Source organism: Heterodontus francisci, chromosome X (genome assembly GCF_036365525.1).
Source record: "Heterodontus francisci isolate sHetFra1 chromosome X, sHetFra1.hap1, whole genome shotgun sequence".
NCBI classification, from domain to species: domain Eukaryota; kingdom Metazoa; phylum Chordata; class Chondrichthyes; order Heterodontiformes; family Heterodontidae; genus Heterodontus; species Heterodontus francisci.
Window position 1 is genome coordinate 1,504,971 of NC_090421.1, and position 20,556 is coordinate 1,525,526.

The window sequence follows — 20,556 nt, forward strand, 5'->3', positions numbered from 1 at the left end:
GGACATTAATCCTGGGGGATTCAGCAATGGTAATGCGATTGAATGTCAAGAGGAGATGGTTAGATTCTCTCTTGTTGGGGATGGTCATTGGCTAGCACTTGTGTGGCACGAATGTTACTTGCCACTTATCAACTTAAGCCTGAATGTTGTCCAGGTCTTGCTGCATGCAGGCACGGACTGCTTCAGTATCTGAGGAGTTGCGAATGGTGCTGAACATCCCCACTTCTGACCTTTTATGTTGGAGGAAGGTCATTGATGAACCAGCTGAAGATGGTTGGGCCGCGGACACTACCCTGAGGAACTCCTCCAGCAACATCTTGGGGCTGAAATAATTGACTTCCAACAACCACAACCATCTTGCTTTGTGCTTGGTGTGACTTCTGTCAGTGGAGAATTTTCTTCAATTTGCATTGATTTCAATTTTGCTAGGGCTCCTTGATACCACACTTTGTCAAATGCTGCCTTGATGTCAAGGGCAGTCACTCTCGCCTCACCTCGAGTTCAGCTCTTTTGTTCATGTTTGGACCAAGGCTGTAAATGAGGTCAGGAGCTGAGTGGCCCTGGGAGAACCCAAACTGAGCATCAGTGAGCATATTATCATTGAGCAAGTGATGCTTAATAGCACTGTCAATGACACCGTCCATCACTTTGCTGATGATTGAGAGTAAACTGATGGGGCGTAATTAGCCCGATTTAGATTTGTCCTGCTTTTTGTGGATAGGGCATACCCGAGCAATTTTCCACATTGCTGGGTAGATGCCAACCTTGTAGCTGTACTGGAACAGCTTGGCTAGGGGCGCGTCCAGTTCTGGAGCACAGGTCTTCAGTACTACAGCCGGGATGTTGTCAGGGCCCATGGCCTTTGCAGTATCCACTGCCATCAACTGTTTCTTGACATCGCGTGAAGTGAATCCGATTGTCTGACGACTGGCGTCTGTGATGCTGGGGACCTCCGGATGAGGCCAAGATGGATCATCCACTCAGCACTTCTGGCTGAAGATTGTTGCAAATGTTTTAGCCTTGTCTTTTGCACTGACGTGCTGGGCTCCCCCATCATTGAGGATGGGGATGTCTTTGCAGCCTCCCCCTCTGGTTAGTTGTTTAATTGTCCACTACCATTCATGACTGGATGTAGCAGGACTGCAGAGCTTTGATCTGATCTGTTGGTTGTAGGATCACTTAGCTCTGCCTATAACATGCTGCTTCCACTGTTTAGCATGTATGTAGTCCTGTGTTGTAGCTTCAACAGGTTGGCACCCCATTTTTAGGTATGCCTGGTGCTGCTCCTGGCACGAACTGCAATCTGGCCCAATCAGGGTCAGCCTGTCCTTTTTGTAGTTATAGAAATATAAACAGCATTTTCACACTGAATTGAATGTAACAAGTGCAACATTGTAGAGAGGTGGTGATAACCTATCTAATGAAATCCTGTCACATAAAGTTCCAGGTTAATTTTGACACCCGTTGGCTGTGGATGTTGAGAATGGTAATCGTGTCTGGTTCAGCTGCTGATATTCAGATGTGGAAGCATTGTGAGTGATGATATTGTGGAAGTAGAGATTTTCCATCTGCATACCACATTGTAAACTAGTATGGGCACAACATACTGAAGGATTGCCTGCCTTGGCTTTTTATCACCACTCTGATCCCTAGAAAGGATTTGCCGAGGAGCTCATTCACTCTCCCTCCTTTTTATTTGCAGGTTGATTCTTGGTTTTGTGAGTAAGCAGTATGCCAACAGACTGCTTAATCAACGTGTGAATGGGACCTTTCTGCTGCGCTTCAGTGACTCTGAGATTGGAGGGATTACAATAGCATGGATTGATGATTCTGAGAAAGGTAACACCCTTCTGCTTCTTGCATCGTTTACAGGGATTATTTTTAAAGATGCATCTATCGGAGAAATTTTGGATATATTTACCCCACAGATTATAATATTGGGTCCTCCATTCCATATACCTCAAGTAAAACAAAAGTAAGTGCAAAGTACATTGTGAACTCCCTATGATTTTGTTTATTCGGACATTCTGAAATCCACATTTCTTTTAAATTAAAAGTCACAGGAATACAGGAGAGAACATGGGCCTCAATAACAAATTGCTTCAAACATAAAATACAGAATCGTCATGAGAGGTGTATTGTCAAAATGGGGGGCAGTACTGAATGGAACCCTCTAATCTCCCCGTCCTCAATTTGCTCCCTGTGTCTCAGTGCATCAATTTCAAAAGCCTTGTCTTCAAATTCTCCATGGCCTCATCCTGCCAGTACCTCTTCAAACTCCTTCAGCCCTATATCTCTGCTGTTCCAATTCTGACTGCTGTGTATCCCAGTCCCTCCACTCTACTAATGGTGGCCGAGCTGTCAAGCCTTTTCCCCTTGCAATCGCCCTCCCTAAACCCCTTGCTACATCTCTCTCAACCTTCAGAGTCCTTTTAAAAGCTACGTTTTCAATAGTGCATTCAAGTCATTTCTCCTAAACTGTTATGCCTCCAACTGTAAAGCACCTTGGGACATTCTCCTATGTTAAAGGCATTATATAAATGAATGTTCCTATTGTTTCTAGTCTACACTAATGATCTAGGTATTTGATTGTTCAAGATACAGCTGTGTGCTGTAGTGGGAGAGTTAGGGTACTAGAGGCCAGCCTGTTTACCTTCAAATGGAATTCAGACACCTGCACCCATACAGTGCTAGGATATGAAAACCCATGCAAAAAATATTTTTGAACTAAAAGATTGCAAGAAAGTGATGAACTTTTCTTTTTTCTATTTAACTTCAGGTTCTTTTTCTGTTTTTGTTTTGATTTTATTTTATTGCTGATTTGTTTAGTTCCTAAAGAGAAAAAAATAAGCATAATAGTATTGCATGGTCTGGATCAAAACCTTTTGTCTTTTTTTTTGGCTATGTTTGTTGACCACGCATTTCGCCAAGTGTTGAACTGCATGGACAATGGCGTGAAGTGTTTTCCCCCTCCTATTTATGCATTGTTTCGGCCTGATTATTTCTGTTTTGTGCTGCAGGTGGCAGACAGGTATACAATGTTCAGCCTTTCACCACAAAGGATTTAACTATTCGATCGCTGGGAGATCGTGTCAGAGATATTGAACGCCTGCTTTACCTGTATCCCAGCAGACCAAAAGATGAAGCATTCAAGAACTACTACACAAGTAAGTACCAGGAAACTTATGTTAAGCTACACACAGATTGATTGCAAAGCGCTAACTAATTTATGGTGGTGTTATCGTGCACGGTAACGAGGTCTGTTTTGAATGATACAGAACAGGAGGTGCTGAGTTTACTGCAGGTTCTGCATTGTTCTCCCGTCACTAATATCAAAGTGCTGATTAGCAAAGATCTGGTGGATAGTTACCTCTTTGCTATTAAATTTTTGAGTGGGCAATTTTTGTCTGAGCACTCATTGGGTGGGCAGCAGAGTTACAATTGCCAATCTGCAAGAGGCCCAAGGTTTGACCTAATTAGTATGTAGCCGGCGAGCAGTGAGTGCCGAAGAGATGCTGTGAAGCAATTTGCTGGTCAGGGAGGGTGGAAAAACAGCCAGCTCCTGCGCTAACTCGGCTGACAGTCCAGTCCTTGGGGAGAAACTGGAAGGGGAGGCACAAAGAAGTTCTGGCACGATTTTGGAGAAGCCTGCAGTGGTTGCTTTAAGGTTAAGCTACTCCATGCCTGGGAGGAATAGGCAGGGCAGACATAGCACACACTCTATGTATTGGCATGGGGTCTTGCAACAGGCTTGGGACCTCTATTTTAAATATTGAAATAGGACTGCTTGAAAATTAAGTCTGGATGCCTTGGATGACCTTGGGGTGGCACTTGTTTCTTTTAAAATATGTTTGCTTACTGCCCCATTTTCCAGCATAAGCAAGGCAGTTAAGTGCATGAAAATTGCCCCTTAAATTTCCCAAGCAGCCAATCTCAACTTGCAATGCAGTGGGTTTAAATCTGAAACTGCTGTGAAACTACCTCCTCTAATTCACAAAAATAGTTCATATGCGATACATTATTTAAAAAAAACTCATACACTAGAAAATAAATGAAAATGTCTGCTATTGCTGGTCCTGTGTGTATGGTGACAAATAGTTGATTTCTCACCCTGTCCTTGTTCAGTAATTATCTCTATTGCTGACTAAAAATTCAGTATCTTCTGTGTGTACTGGTCACACACTAGTGTGGCTTATAATAGCAACCAGCAGGGATGGGAGGTGGCAGAGTCATGACTTTAATCAACATTGCCAACTGTTACGAAAGTTATATTTTGTAAGGTAAGAGTATTAAGGGATTTAGTGCTGCTTCTTCTTTGGCCTCCTTGTCTCGGGAGACAATGGATACGCGCCTGGAGGTGGTCAGTGGTTTGTGGAGCAGCGCCTGGAGTGGCTATAAAGGCCAATACTAGAGTGACAGGCTCTTCCACAGGTGCTGCAGAAAAAATTGGTTGTCGGGGCTGTTACACAGTTGGCTCTCCCTTTGCGCTCCTGTCTTTTTTTCCAGCCAACTGCTAAGTCTCTTCGACTCGCCACACTTTAGCCCCGCCTTTATGGCTGCCCGCCAGCTCTGGCGATCGCGGACAGCTGACTCCCACGACTTGTGATCAATGTCACAGGACTTCATGTCGCGTTTGCAGACGTCTTTAAAGTGGAGACATGGACGGCTGGTAGGTCTGATACCAGTGGCGAGCTCGCTGTACAATGTGTCCTTGGGGATCCTGCCATCTTCCATGCGGCTCACATGGCCAAGCCATCTCAAGCGCCGCTGACTCAGTAGTGTGTATAAGCTGGGGATGTTGGCCGCCTCGAGGACTTCTGTGTTGGAGATACAGTCCTGCCACCTGATACCAAGGATTGTCCGGAGGCAGCGACGATGGAATGAATTGAGACGTTGCTCTCGGCTGACATACGTTGTCCAGGCCTCGCTGCCGTAGAGCAAGGTACTGAGGACACAGGCTTGATACACTCGGACTTTTGTGTTCCATGTCAGTGTGCCATTTTCCCACACTCTCTTGGCCAGACTGGACATAGCAGTGGAAGCCTTTCCCATGTGCTTGTTGATTTCAGTATCGAGAGACAGGTTACTGGTGATAGTTGAGCCTAGGTAGGTGAACTCTTGAACCACTTCCAGAGCATGGTCACCGATATTGATGGATGGAGCATTTCTGACGTCCTGTCCCATGATGTTCGTTTTCTTGAGGCTGATGGTTAGGCCAAATCCATTGCAGGCAGCCGCAAACCTGTCGATGAGACTCTGCAGACACTCTTCAGTGTGAGGTGTTAAAGCAGCATCGTCAGCAAAGAGGAGTTCTCTGATGAGGACTTTGCGTACTTTGGTCTTCGCTCGTATGAATATCATCCCACCCCAACCAGGGTGTCTAGTACAACACTTCAGTGATCAATATATAAAGAAAAATCTTTGAAAGACACTTGGTTTTTGTTACTGAAAAATATTCAGGAGAACAGCCAGCAAAGAATCGTGTTTGTTTTTTTTTCCACAGAGGAAGTGAAGGGAAAGGATGGGTATCTCCATGCTGGTGTAAAGACTACAGTGAATGGGTAAGTGAGAACAGACACATGGGCCTACTTTTTTTTTGTGTGTGCGCTAACTTTCGTGAACAAAGTATACCTGGGTAGAAAGCACGAACGGATTATAAGGCCAATTATCTGTGCAGTTCTGGTAGGGAGCCTCATCTACTGGGAGGGTATGTTGGGAAATTGTGGGTACACTTCCCATGATTTTTCCATCTCTTAAATTTAACTGACATCCAGCAACCTCCGATTAAACTCTCTCACCAATATTTACAGCCAACCCCTCAACCTCACCATCTCCTATGGTCTCAATCACTGACAAGGCCATCTCTGACCACTTCCGTGTATCCCTCACCACCCCATCCCCCCACCCCATTCCATCTGCATTTACTGCTGTTTCTGCCCCTGGATAAACTCATCCTCCAAGACACTTACACCTGCTTAGCCTTTGGCCCTTCTTTTTGCCAGATGCTGACTGTATCACACTGCAACTCAGAATTTGCCTTCTGTTTCTTTTGGTCAGGTCAGCAGCCAGGCACAAGTGTACAAAATGCTCATTGTTCTTCCACTTATTTTCAGTGAACAAACGCAAGTGGTGGCACAACCCATGGCCCCCTCGCCAGTGTCTCAGTCTTGCGCTGTGTGTCCTTCGCCTGAAATGCCAGGATGGCCACAGGTCCCGTGCAACCCGAGTAACATCAGCTACGATAAGTAAGTGTAGAAGTTGTTTTTAATAATGGATGTTACACAATTTAGTTTTGAATTTCTGTTCCTGCCACGCATGTACTTTACTTCATTGGTAATTCTTCTCCCCATTTTGTACGAACCCTCATCACCTGCTTGTACTAGTTCTCTTCATGTCCCCCCAACTAATTCTCTCCCCGACTTGCACTGGTGTCTGCTACCTTGCTATCATTTTTAGGAGTCACAATCTGAGGGGAATTTTTTTTAAAATCCACAATCTTCTCCTGAAGGAGTTTATTCTTACTGGATTCAGGCTGATTCCACCTACAATACTTTATTATTTAGAGTCATACAGCACAGAAACAGGCCCTTCAGCCCATCGTGTCTGTGCCAGCCATCAAGCACCTAACTATTTCTAATTCCATTTTCCAGCACTTGGCTTTTATTAACAGTATTCAAAAGTGCATCTCAGTTTTGGGTTTGGCTCAAGCCATAATAACTTGGGAGGTGACTGAGGGCACAGTCACAGAGGTAGTCTTTCAGACTCTTTTGCAGGAAGGGAGAGAGTTAACACTGGAGAGGTTTAGGGAAAGAGTTCCAGATCATGGGCGAAGATGACTGAAGCCTCTGCTCTCAATAGTGAGAGAGAGGGATGCGCACGAGACAAAATTGCATGAGCGGAGGGTGCAAGTAGAAATGAAAGTCACAGAATTATAGAGATGCGGCTGAGGGTTTTGTAGTCGATTCATGCTGAAGGACAGGAGGTGACGGAGGTTAGCGTGGGTTGGGATAATAGATGAGTGAGCTTAGTAAGGGATAGGATGCAGGCAGTGGATTTCCTGATACATTGGAAGTTGTGTAGGGGCAAGAAAGGTGTTGGAAAGCTTGAGCCTGGAGTTGACAAAGGCATGGATAAGGGATTCACTGAGCTTGAGGTAATGTAGAGATAGAGATGTATTATATTTCAGAGGTAAAGAGTAGTTGGTCTTGGTTATGGATTGCATGGAGTTGAAGCTGTGCCCAGGGTTGAGCAGGACACCCATGTTGCACATTGTTGGGTTGAGCCTATGCAAGCAGCCAGGAGGTGGGATGGGATGAGGACCAACGTACAAAGTTTCAATACAGACATGTGTTTGATCCAACCTTTCTCCCCAACTCAGCTCCTTTGCTTAAGATAGGTTCAATATTAAATATCTAACTCTCATGATGGATTAATTGGTAAATGCACTCCCCAGTGAGGTACTGAGTCACTTACAGTAGAAGGGTCCCAGGTTCAATATCTCTGCAGAGTTATCCAATTCAGTAGTGGTGCTACCTGGGTGTCCTTGTACATGAATCACAAAAAGTCAGCATGCAAGTACAGCAAGTAACTAGAAAGGCAAATGAAATGCCTTTATTGCAAGAGGGATAGAAGTAGGGAAGTCTTGCTACAACTGTACAGGACATTGGTGAGACCGTACCTAGAGTACAGTGTATAATTTTGGTCACCTTATTTAAGGAGGGACATACTTGCATTGGAAGCAATTCAGAGAAGGTTCACTAGGCTGATTCCTGGGATGAAGGTTTGTCTTATGAGGAAAGGTCAATCAGGTTGGGACTATACTCATTGGAGTGTAGAAGATTGAGAGGTGATCTTATCGAAATATTTAAGATTCTATGGGGGCTTGATAGGGCAGATACTGAGAAGATGTTTCATCTTGTGGGGGAATCTAGAACTAGGGGACACAAATTCAAATGAAGGGGTCTCCCTTTTAAGATGGAGATGAGGAGGAATTTCTTCTGAGGGTTGTTAGTGTTTTGAATTCTGTTCCCCAGTGAGCAGTGGAGGCTGAGTCATTGAATATATTCAAGGCTGAGTTGGACCTGTTGGAGTTTTTTTGAGGACGTTACTTATAGCATAGATAAAGGAGAACCAGTGGATGTGGTGTATTTGGATTTTCAGAAGGCTTTTGACAAGGTTCCACACAGGAGGTTAGCAAACTAGATTAGAGCACATGGGATTGGGGGTAATATACTGCTATGGATTAAGAATTGGTTAACAGGCAGAAAGCAGAGATTAGGAATATATGGATCATTCTCAGGATGGCAGGCTGTTGTTAGTGGGGTACCGCAAGGATCAGTGCTTGGGCCACAGCTATTCACAATCTATTGTGACAGAAACCCCACATACCAAATGGAAATATTAATTTAATCGTATGGAACTTTACCTGAGACTTTTGCTGGACATTGTTACAAATAACATTTTAAACAGAAAAGCTAGCAGTCAAGATGACCATGGCAATTTGCACATGAATCAGCAACAGAGCAGACTGGAGACAAAGGATTGACTCAACCTAGCCAAAACAATGGGGTGCTCTTGGATTAAATTACCTAAAATGGTTTCGTCAACATGGTCGTCGAGCCATTGACACCCATTGACTTTGAAAAAGCCAAACCCCCACCAAGTATGTCTGAGCAGCTAGGGGGAGGGCCTTGAATTTCAAAGACCATTCCAGAAGATGCTGATTCAAACACAAAGAGGTGGTCACATCACATGACTACTTGGGCCACTCTGGAGATTTGAGAGTGGTGACTCAGAAGACGGACAGTAACTGAGATCCAGCCAGAGAACATCTCTATCTCTCGCTCTCACCCCCCATCCCCCTATCTCCGTCTCTCCAGTAAAGTCCCAGAGACGCCTGGACTGCAGCTACTATGCCTCAAGTCTACAGATCCTTACATACAGCAACTAAAGGGACATGGATAAAGCCCCTCTTCTGCCTTCTGGAACCAGAGAAGGAAGCCCGAATTATGAATGTGGCCCAGCGAGGTCTTCATGACTACAACTTCAACTAAAGACACTGAGACTCAGTATTTAAATTCCATTTATTAAGCACTCTACTCCAACTCCCAACTTTATTTTTCCCTCTGTAATCTATTTGTGTGTGTGTGTGTGTGTGTGTGTGTGGCTCTTGTGTGAATGTGGGCTAGAATGCGTAGCGTCTTTTATTAATTTTAACCGGTTTAGAGTGATCAGGTTAATAAACTTACATCTTTCTTGTTTATACTCAAGAAAACCTGTCTGGTTCATTTGCAATTATATTAAAGGAACATGAGCAAGTGCTCACTGAGGTGGTAAGTTAAATCACTGTGTTTAAAAAAAGATAAACCCTGTTGCAGTCAAACCAGAGAAGGGGTGAAAGAGGAGCCTGAGACCCCTTCCTCACCTGGTTGTAACACTATATAAATGATTTGGAATTGGGGACCAAATGTAATATTTCCAAATTTGCTGATGACACAAAACTAGGTGGGAATGTAAGTTGTGAGGAGGATGCAAGGAGGCTTCAAGGGAATTTGGACAGGCTGAGTGAATGGGCAAGAACATGGTAGAGGGAATATAATGTGAATAAGTGTGAAGTGATCCACTTTGATTTAAAAAAAAACAGAAAGGCAGAGTATTTCTTAAATGGTGAGAGGTTGGGAAGTGTTGATGTCCAAAGGGACCTGGGTGTCCTTGTTCATGAGTCACTAAAAGCTAGTATGCAGGTGCAGCAAGCAATTAGGAAGACAAATAGTATGTTGGCCTTCATCACAAGGGGTTTTGATTACAGGAGTAAAGATGTTGTGCCACAATTATATAGAGCCTTGGTGAGACCGCACCTGGAGTAACGTGTACAGTTTTGGTCTCCTTATCTAAGGAGGGATATACTTGCCATAGAGGGAGTGCAACGGAGGTTCACCAGACTAATCCCTGGGATGGTGGGATTGTCTTACGAGGAGAGGTTGCAGAAATTGGGCCTGTATTCTCTAGAGTTTTGAAGAATGGGAGGTGATTGCATTGTAACTTTAAAAATTCTTACAGGGTGTGACAGGGTAGATGTGAATAGGATGTTTCCTCTGGCTGGTGAGTCTAGAACCAGGGGACATAGAATAAGGGGCAGGCCATTTAAGGCTGAGATGAGGAGGAATTTCTTTACTCAGAGGGTGGCGAATCTATGGAATTCTCTAGCCCAGAGGGCTGTGGAAGCTCAATTATTGAGCATGTTGAAGACAGAAATCGATAGATTTCTGGATACTAATGACATCAAGGGATATGGGGATAGTGGGGAAAAATGGCGTAGAGATGGATGATCAGCCATGATCTGTTTGAATGGCGGAGCAGACTAGATGGGGCGAATGACCTATTCCTATTTCCTATGATCCTATGACAGATTTTTGATCTACAAGGGAGTCAAGGGTTATGGGGGGCCAGCAGGAAAGTGGAGTTAAGGCCACAATCAAATCAGCCATGATCTTATTGAATGGTGGAGCAGGTTCGAGGAGCCGAATGGCCTACTCCTGCTTCTTGTGTCCTTATGTTCTTGTGCTACAAATGACCTCTGCACCCCTGACCATGGAGTGGTAAAAATCATTTAGGGTTCCTGCTCCTAATTGCTATCCAGTGACCTGTGCTAGAAATTGACCCAGGGATAGGTCACTATTCAGTGACCCTAGCTGGAAAGAATATATGTATGGTCGTTGAGAGAAGCATGATTTGGATCAGCTTTGACGTCTCCTGTGGGGAATAACCTACTGACACTGACTATCTAGGCTTCCACATGGCCACTTGAGAAACTGGAGGGCAGTTAGTCTGTTGAACTTTATATGATTCAACACCTTCAGTAGAGGAAGGGAAAAGAGAAAGAAAATCCCTAATGGTGACAAACGCAAATGCCCAGTGCTGCATGTTAAAACCTCTTTTTTTTTTTTCCTGACTGTGAACGGGTGGTCTACCAATAAGGGCAGAGAGCAGGGAAGGTCCACAGCAAGAAACATAAAGTCATATATGCAGTTGCTTTAAAATTGTATTTGCACCTGGAAATATTGCATGTGTGCAGTTTTGCCAACATTGCTGCCAGTGCTCGAAATTCAGCATGAAATGTGAACAGATTGGAGTTTTGGTGGAAGTGCTATAAATGGTATATGAAAGTAATTGGTAAGTGTGCAGGTATCTCCTGTTACAATATGTAGTCTTGTGTGACGGTTCAGCAGAGGCTATTTTCTATTTAACAACAATCTTTGCTTACAAGCTGTCTACTGTCATCGGCGCCTTTTTAAGATTTAACGAAATCACTGCCAGGTTAATATATAATTCTCTTCTCATCTTTTAACAGGGGAGATGCTACAGTTACCTCTTCCATTTCATTGCCTCCTACTATGATAACCATGAACCAGGATGAAGACTTTCCAAATGCAATTCAGGGGTCAGTTCTGTTTCTAAAGTTTTAGCTTTGACCTGTGACCTGATTGGATTTAGTTTTTTTTTCACAGTTAAGAACCTTGAATCTCATTTATGGACTTTGTAACTTTTCTCTGATATTAATGTAACACACTGAGCTGGGCTTTCCTCTGTGATCCTGCCTGACATGGGCATTGAGGCTATGCCTCCCTACCTCCAGTACTGTTTCCCTCCATGCGCCTCTGCCACATTTCTGTACTTGTAGGAAGATGACTTGCAGGGCCTCTCTCCCTCCAAATTGGACCCCATACACCTACCTTTGTTGGCATACAAAACTAGTAGCTTACTATTTTCTTCTCCCTGCTGCTTTCACATGCGTTCAAATCCTCTGAAGAAGGAATTTTCCTCCACACAAGATCAGGGGGCAGGTTGTTCAACCTTGCCCGTCTAAGAGCGAAGTCCAAAGTACGGAAAGTCCTCATCAGAGAACTCCTCTTTGCTGACGATGCTGCTTTAACATCTCACACTGAAGAATGCCTGCAGAGTCTCATCGACAGGTTTGCGTCTGCCTGCAATGAATTTGGCCTAACCATCAGCCTCAAGAAAACGAACATCATGGGGCAGGATGTCAGAAATGCTCCATCCATCAATATTGGCGACCACGCTCTGGAAGTGGTTCAAGAGTTCACCTACCTAGGCTCAACTATCACCAGTAACCTGTCTCTAGATGCAGAAATCAACAAGCGCATGGGTAAGGCTTCCACTGCTATGTTCAGACTGGCCAAGAGAGTGTGGGAAAATGGCGCACTGACACGGAACACAAAAGTCCGAGTGTATCAGGCCTGTGTCCTCAGTACCTTGCTCTACGGCAGCGAGGCCTGGACAACGTATGCCAGCCAAGAGCGACGTCTCAATTCATTCCATCTTCGCTGCCTTCGGAGAATACTTGGTATCAGGTGGCAGGACTATATCTCCAACACAGAAGTCCTTGAAGCGGCCAACACCCCCAGCTTATACACACTACTGAGTCAGCGGCGCTTGAGATGGCTTGGCCATGTGAGCCGCATGGAAGATGGCAGGATCCCCAAAGACACATTGTACAGCGAGCTCGCCACTGGTATCAGACCCACCGGCCGTCCATGTCTCCGTTATAAAGACGTCTGCAAACGCGACATGAAATCGTGTGACATTGATCACAAGTCGTGGGAGTCAGTTGCCAGCATTCGCCAGAGCTGGCGGGCAGCCATAAAGACAGGGCTAAATTGTGGCGAGTCGAAGAGACTTAGTAGTTGGCAGGAAAAAAGACAGAGGCGCAAGGGGAGAGCCAACTGTGCAACAGCCCCAACAAACAAATTTCTCTGCAGCACCTGTGGAAGAGCCTGTCACTCCAGAATTGGCCTTTATAGCCACTCCAGGCGCTGCTTCACAAACCACTGACCACCTCCAGGCGCGTATCCATTGTCTCTCGAGATAAGGAGGCCCAAAAGAAAGACTACTTTGGGGCTTTTCTGCTCTTTTAATGTCACTCATTGCCTCCTTGGGTGCTCCAACAGCAGTGTCCAATTCTTATTGGTAGTGGGTTAGTAGCACCTTCTTTGGTACTAGAAATCCCGCCTTACATGTTACATGACCCTTGACCCAGGAAAATGGGTCGGGCCACAGCAGAGTTGGAGTGACAGCAGAAGTCCACTCTGCCCCAAAGAGAGAAATTTAGTCTCATGTTTTTGACTCTGAGCATGCTTATTTTCTCATGAAAGTGATTCTGTGATGTATCAAAGGCTGCTTGCTGGTCCTTTTGAATTTGCCCTGATATTGCAGGGCAGATTCAGTGTACTGTCAGCAATTTGGAAACATCATTTTTGCAAGATCATGCAAGTGCTGTTGCTAAAAGGTTGCATTTGTTTCTGGCCACAGACCTTCCCAAATGTCATCACTAGGTTGTACAAACCAGCACTGCTACCAGTACGAGCAGCCCAGCTCATCGGCAACTAAAACAAAATACTGGCATATAGTGTTTTCACACTGCCAGGGCTCATGTTTTTGTTTGCTGCCAGCAGAGTTTTGTTTGGCAGTGCTCATTGGAAACTTGCCTCATAATCTTCTTGCCTCCCAGAGGCAACTCTAAACATGGGTCTAGAAATTAGTTGATGCTGCACCTGTTTTTTTACAGGCCACATAGGTGCCCACAAATTCCGCAACGGCAGTGCACCACCCGCCATACTGGTAAAAGCTAAAGAATAGGCATCCATGGCCCATGCCTGAAACAGGCATTTAGTCCCTGTAAGACCAGTAATTCTCAGAAGAACCAGTAGAGGCCATCAACATACTAACATACGAATCAAGAGCAGGAGTAGGCCACTCGGCCCCTCGAGCCTGTTCCGCCGTTCAATAAGATCATGGCTGATCTGATTGTAACCTCAACTCCATATTCCTGCCTACCCCCAATAACCTTTAACCCCCTTGCTTATCAAGAATCTATCTACCACTACCTTAAAAATATTCAAAGACTCTGCTTCCACTACCTTTTGAGGAAGAGAATTCCAAAGACTCACGACCCTCTGAGAGAAAAAATTTCTCCTCATCTCTGTCTTAAATGGGCGACCCCTTATTTTTAAACAGTGACCCCTAGTTCTAGATTTTCCCACAAGGGGATTCATCCTTTCCACATCCACCCTGTCAAGACCCCTCAGGATCTTATATGTTTCACCAAGTTGCCTCTTACTCTTCTAAACTCCAGCAGATACAAGCCCAGCCTGACAAACCTTTCCTCATAGGACAACCCACCCAGTCCAGGTATCAGTCTCGTAAACCTTCTCTGAACTGCTTCCAATGCATTTAATAAAACGCATCAATAAAAATTTTATTTTTGAAGAAATACTCATTGTGGAGTCAGGAGGAGCAGGGATACTCCATCGCAATCTCAAAGACTGTTATCTGCTCCCTCTCGCTGTCCCCTCCCCTCCCCCCCCCCCCCCAGTCAGTTCCCACTCTCAACAGTGGCCTGAAATTTATATCAGCTTTGCCAAGTGAGCTAACTTAAATGAGGCACAAGGCCCAATAGATCTACCTGTTCTGCCGCAGGGATCATTTCCCTGCGCCAGTAGGCTGACTCTGTCCAATTTAACCCCTATGGTATTGAGTTATAAAGGTATCAGGCCCTATAATGGTCTTATGCTAAACTATTGATCTAGATTCTCTTTCCCCTACCCCTCCAGGTAATTTAACAACAAAAGCTAAGTTTTTAAAGTTTAAAATAGCTTTTTAACGCTCACCATGAGGTGACTGGTCTGTTAACTGGAGCTGCCATGTTTCACAGGTTAGCGACAGAAACGTGATCTGTTGTGCAGACTTCCTCCTTCCACTGCTCATTGAATCAAATTGTTGCAGTTATCATTACATTAATGCTTTCTTAGAGTAATATTTTTGTTTGAACAATGTTTGTGATCACTCAAGGTCACTTTCTGGGAGGCATTCAGGATGCTGTGGAAAAAACACAGTTGGAGTTCTGTGTCACTCTTGTTAACCTGCCTGTGTCATTCTTAAGTTTTCTCCAATCATTCTCCAATTTTCTCCACTCCTTTTCTTGTTGGGACACTGTTCTGTAGGTGCACAAGGTACCCTGATTAACTCACCCCAAGTGGCTATTCTTCATGCAAGATCTTGGACTGTGAGTGCCATCAAGCACTTGGACTGTAGAGGGTACCACGTTAGGCCCAGCCCTGTCGTCAGCCATGCAGATATGCACCCCTGCAGGGCTCACTGGATACTAACTTAACTCTCAAGCTTGTGATCAGCTAACAGTACAGACCAAGCATCAATGCTAAACCTTTCCTGGTTTGTATGGCTCAGTATCACACAAGGTAATATTACCTACTGAGCAACCCAATGCCTCTCTTTCACTGCTCATTAGGATACATGAGCAACTGGAGTAACCTCTCCCTCTTCGAAGTATCTAACTTCCACTGACATCTCCCCATAATTGTGTGCCCAAAATCATGAACTCTGTGTGGGTAATCATAGGCATGAGCCAATAGATGGATATATAGTGTCATAACATATTGCAGCATTTTGAAGATTAAATCGGGGGTTATAATCTCCTTCAAGCTTTGCTTTTGTACTCCAGGTTCTTAGTGTTCATATTCATATAATATGCTTGTCTTGTTACATGACCCGACTAATACTTTTTCTTTCTTCGGAGAAGCAGCCATCTCGTTCATCCATATCTAAGTGAGAATGACATGGAGGTGAACTTTGAAGATGATCAGTTTGTAAGAGGGTAAGCCAGATCAATGTGTTTAGACCCTTTATGTTGCAGGTAAGATTTCCCATCCACCACTTTAAACATTCACTCCCTCCACCACCAGCACATTGTGGCTGCAGTGTGTACCATCTGCAAGGTACACTACAGCAACTCGCCAAGACTTCTTCGACAGCACCTCCCAAACCCATGACCTCTACCATCCAGAAGGACAAGGGCAGCAGGCGTGTGGGAATACCACGACTTCCAAGTTCCCCTCCAAGTCGCACACCATCCTGACTTGGAAATATATCTCCATTCCTTCATCATTGCTGGGTCAAAATTCTGGAAATCCCTTCCTAACAGCACTGTAGGATGCCTTCACCACGCGGACTGCAGCGATTCAAGAAGGCAGCTCACCACCACCTTCTCGAGGGCAACTAGGGATGGGCAATAAATACTGGCCTTGCCAGTGATGCCCACATGCCATGAATGAATTTAAAAAAGGATGCAAAGTGTTGAAAGTTAGGACAAGGAAATGTTACCATGTGAGTTGTATTGACTCACTCTTGTACTCGAGTCAGAAGGTTCTGGGTTGAAGTCTTGCTCTAGGACTTGAGCAAATCATCTAGGCTGACTCTTCAATGCGATACTGAGGGAGTGCTTATAATAGATTTCATGGCACTTTGTTTTTTGAAGAGAAGGGATTTCTGCCAATGTCCTGGCCAACACTCTTCCGTCAACCAACCACGAAAAATAGATTAACTGACCATTCATCCTAATGCTGTTTGTGATATTTTGCTACATGCAAAATGGTTGCCATTTTACCCACATAACAGTGACTGCACAATATAATTTACTGTATATGAAGCACTTTGAGATGTTTCTGAAACATAAGTTACTGTATAAATACAAACTTTTTTTGTCTTGCTACAACTGTACTACATTGGTGAGACCGGACCTAGAGTACTGTGTACAGTTTTAGTCACCTTATTTAAGGATGGACATACTTGTATTGGAAGAAATTCAGAGAAGGTTCACTAGGCTGATTCCTGGGATGAGGGGTTTGTCTTATGAGGAAAGGTCAATCAGGTTGGGCCTATATTCATTGGAGTTCAGAAGATTGAGAGGTAATCTTATTGAAATGTATAAGATTCTGAAGGGGCTTGATGGGGTAGATGCTGAAAGGATGTTTCCCTTCATGGGGGAATCTAGAACTAGGGGGTTCCCATTTAAAATGAAGATGAGGAGGAATTTCTTCTCTCAGAGGGTCGTTAATCTTTGGAATTCTCTTCCCCAGAGAGCAGTGGAGGCCGAGTCATTGAATATATTCAAGGCTGAATTAAACAGATTTTTGATTGACAAGGGAGTCAAGGGCGATGGGGTGCAGGCAGGAAAGTGGAGTTAAGGCCACAAACAGATCAGCCATGATCTTATAGAATGGCAGAGCAGGCCCGAGGGGTCGAATGGCCTACTCCTGCTCCTATTTCTTATGTTATGTTAATCAACTTCCCAGACCCAGTTCCATGTCTACTTCGGCCAAAAGGTTAAGGGATTCATACAGTTGACAGGTTGGCCTAGTTCTCACTGCTAGGGTGAAAAGAGATCACTGCAGCACAACCTGTCTCTTCTACAACAGAGGTAGAGAAAGCACGTATGGAAGATAAATCATGGGTTCTACCCCAGCTGAAGAAGCACCAAGCAGTGGGGCGACCTCCATCCTGAGGGTCCACTCTACTCATCCCTCGGCCCCCAAGTGAAGGCAGTCAAGCAGGAACGAGTCAGCACAAATCCACTGTTAGCCCATTAACCACCTATGCATTGCTTGCAACCATGTTGTTGAAAGCCCCCGAGCATGCTGTGCACTCCCACTCAACTTCGACCTAAGATTTCAGCCAAGGAACAGCCCTAAGCCTGTTATTGTGTAGTGCCACTCAAATATACACAACTGTGTGAGAGCCTCATTGTGTCTTGGGGTTCTGTATGATGAATTGTGATTTAACAAACTTTACACAGCTCAGTAAAAGCAAAGTAAGATTATTTATTAATTTCAGTAGTAAATACAAGCTATAACTGGAATGTGATTTTTTTTTTCCTTTAAATCTTACTACACTTTAAGAAACAGTGTCACATCCTGACTTTTTTTTTCTCTTAGTGTGGAAAATCTTCCTGTACCCTCCGAGTTAGAGCTGAATGCACTCCTGAACATGAACACAATGGATATGTCTCTTGTAAATTCAACTGAATTTTGAAATATCTGAGCGTTTAGGAAAGAGCATTTTCAAGTGCCAAGTTATACAGGTGGCTTTTTTGTTGCAAAGAGAGCTCATTATGTCAATTGTTGAGCTATGAACTAAGATTTCTGTACACTCCATTATGCATTTTCATATACGAACTGCAAAGTTAAGAGAGATTCACTGTTAAACCCAATTTAACTGACTGTTAATAGACAATTTTCTTCCCTTTCCCTGTGAGGGAAATGTCTACCTCTGATTGGTGTCCAGGTGCCACAGAAAAGTTCAGGCCACATTCTCCATTTCAAAAGCATTGCTGTGGGAAGGTGCTAAGTGGAGGGCAAGCACTTTTGTTCAAATCTGTGGCTGATTCAAGGCAGGTGGCATGTTTGGGCACCTTGTGCATTTGAAATGGAAATTAAATTGAACATAAACTTTGTTAGAATGGGGAACTTAGTACAGTCAAATCTGCTGAAAGCCAATATTTTCATGAATCCTATTAAAGATTTGGGTGAATTTAGCCCAGAGTAAAGTGAATCTCTGTTCCCCACAAGTTTGTAAGAATGAGAGTGGACTCCGTGTGCTGAGAAGAAGCTGTGGTTTCCTTGCCTTGAGTTTAATGAAATGTATTAATTTTGTGTTCGGGTAGCCAAGACAAGCTGATGTGCTGTTTTATAGCATGTTTTATAGCATCTATCAGACCTACCATGAAAGTCTACTCCTGATGACTCAAAGTTGTTTCTGCAAAAAAAATTGAATTAAGTAGTGTAAATAACACAAAGTGGGAAGCACGGATACCAGGAGTGGGGTTTGAGCCCATGCAGACACATGTCTATTGGATCTTAAGTCCAACACCTTAACTATTCGGTTATCCTGGTATTTCCAGTGTTTCTTATTTTTATTTCAAATTTCCAGCATCCGCAGTATTTTGCTTTTATTTTACAATAAAGTGGGAATTTAGTACTTTAAAAAAATTCAAATTATCAAGACAATTCAAAGCGATTTTGAATTAAAAGAAGTAGACCATATCATAAATCAATATCTCTGAACCTCGAATAGTCACCCATCTATAGACAGCCACACTCTGGCACAAAGAAGATTTATTTTCGAATTAAATATTTAAAGAATATTCTAGTATGCTTGCAATTAAACAAAAACCACAGGTTTCAAACTTCCCTGATATTCTTTTTAAAATGTTACTAATCTACAAATCTGGCAATGATTGGTATTAAATCGACAGTCTCACTCAGAGACCACAGGACAGCTAGTGTGGGGAAACTGTGCAGTTGGTGGGGCAGGACATTTTTTTAATAGAAGATATACTGCTGTTCTATGGAGGCAATGACTGTAGTTCTTGAAATTGTAACCGTTGTAATTTTTAAACATCTGCAGGATGCAAGAACCAATGGTTTTTTAGGAGAGCTATTTAAGACATGAGGGAGGCATTTAAAATCACTGCATTAAAAGGACCTTTCGGCAGACTCGTTGTAAGGTTACGATGTAACTTACTTTTGCTTTGCAGTATTATTCATATGGTTAATGTTAAAATCTATATACCTGTATAGAGGATATTTTCAAATGCCATGTTGGAGCGAGCTGCAAGGATTGTTTCACTATTGCAAATTGTGAACTGATTGGAGATTAAAGTAAAGAATTAATTTGGTTAATTTAATTTGCATACAAATGAAGACCATAATGAAGCACCGAACAGAACATGAAATACCTAATAGATTGATCAATCCCACCCATTTAATCTCCTTCCACGCACTATGTACACACCATGGACTCTATCCACCCATTTAATCTCATGATGAAAGTTATGTATAAATACTTACTGATCCTTAAAGGTAATCCAATCCAGAATAGGTATCCATCTTCACATTTTAGCTATTCAACTATGGCTTGCTACACTCCACAGAGAACGTTCCCTTTCCCCTCTTCCCTCAGTTATCTCAGTCTATACCTATCCATATAAACTCCCAGGTTTGGTGTAAAAGCATAATGTACAAATGGTCTGTTTCTACTTGCACTGTTACATTAGCTTATAGGAGTTAGCATGCTTCAATATGGCTGCCTGGAATGCTGCCCTTCTTGGACTCCATGGAGGTAACTCTCTTGATTGGCTTCTGCTTACATGATACAGTATCACAATTTTTGTAATCCACTGTACATATGAAATCATGAAATTTTGTGGGTGCTTTACCCTATACAGTCATATAAACTAGGTGCTTTTCACTTTATCATTAATGCAGTTTGGCTGTAGCTTTTTCTATTGGTGATGTAGCTAATACTAATTTGTTGTTCCATTTGCACTCACTGTTTAAAGCACAAGAATTGTTCTTACAAAGTGAATGCTGCCAGCCTGTATAAAAGCTGAGAATAAAAGTCCTGGATTTTAGATAATGCAACATGTCTTATTTTATTCTTTCCCCAGATTTGATTTTAAAGAAAAATTCCCACCTCTCAATTTTCCTCCCCATTCTTCCTCTGAAGGTGCTGGCTCCTTTGCTGGAGTACAGATCCAATCGTTCAAATGTTCATTAGAAAGCAAGGAGGAAGAAGAAAGAACTTGCATGTATATAGTGCCTTTCATGACATCAGGATGTCGTAAAGTGCTTTAAACAATTAAGTACTTTGGAAGTATAGTTGTTTTTTTTGTTCTGAAAGAAA

At 43.4% G+C, this 20,556-nt stretch overlaps 1 protein-coding gene across 4 annotated transcripts in view; it reads left to right on the top strand.

The window, feature by feature from the left end:
• Positions 1 to 20,294, top strand: part of LOC137358592 (signal transducer and activator of transcription 5B-like) — a 117,217-nt gene extending 96,923 nt beyond the window's left edge. For all 4 annotated transcript variants that reach the window (XM_068024633.1, XM_068024632.1, XM_068024631.1 and 1 more), the window contains 7 exons: positions 1,703 to 1,839; positions 3,021 to 3,167; positions 5,504 to 5,561; positions 6,114 to 6,245; positions 11,351 to 11,440; positions 15,617 to 15,691; positions 17,808 to 20,294. In XM_068024633.1, the coding sequence (XP_067880734.1) occupies positions 1,703 to 1,839; positions 3,021 to 3,167; positions 5,504 to 5,561; positions 6,114 to 6,245; positions 11,351 to 11,440; positions 15,617 to 15,691; positions 17,808 to 17,904 (736 nt within the window). In that variant the 3' untranslated portion in view covers positions 17,905 to 20,294. The remainder of the gene's footprint in view (positions 1 to 1,702; positions 1,840 to 3,020; positions 3,168 to 5,503; positions 5,562 to 6,113; positions 6,246 to 11,350; positions 11,441 to 15,616; positions 15,692 to 17,807) is intronic.
• Positions 20,295 to 20,556: the final 262 nt, after the last annotated feature.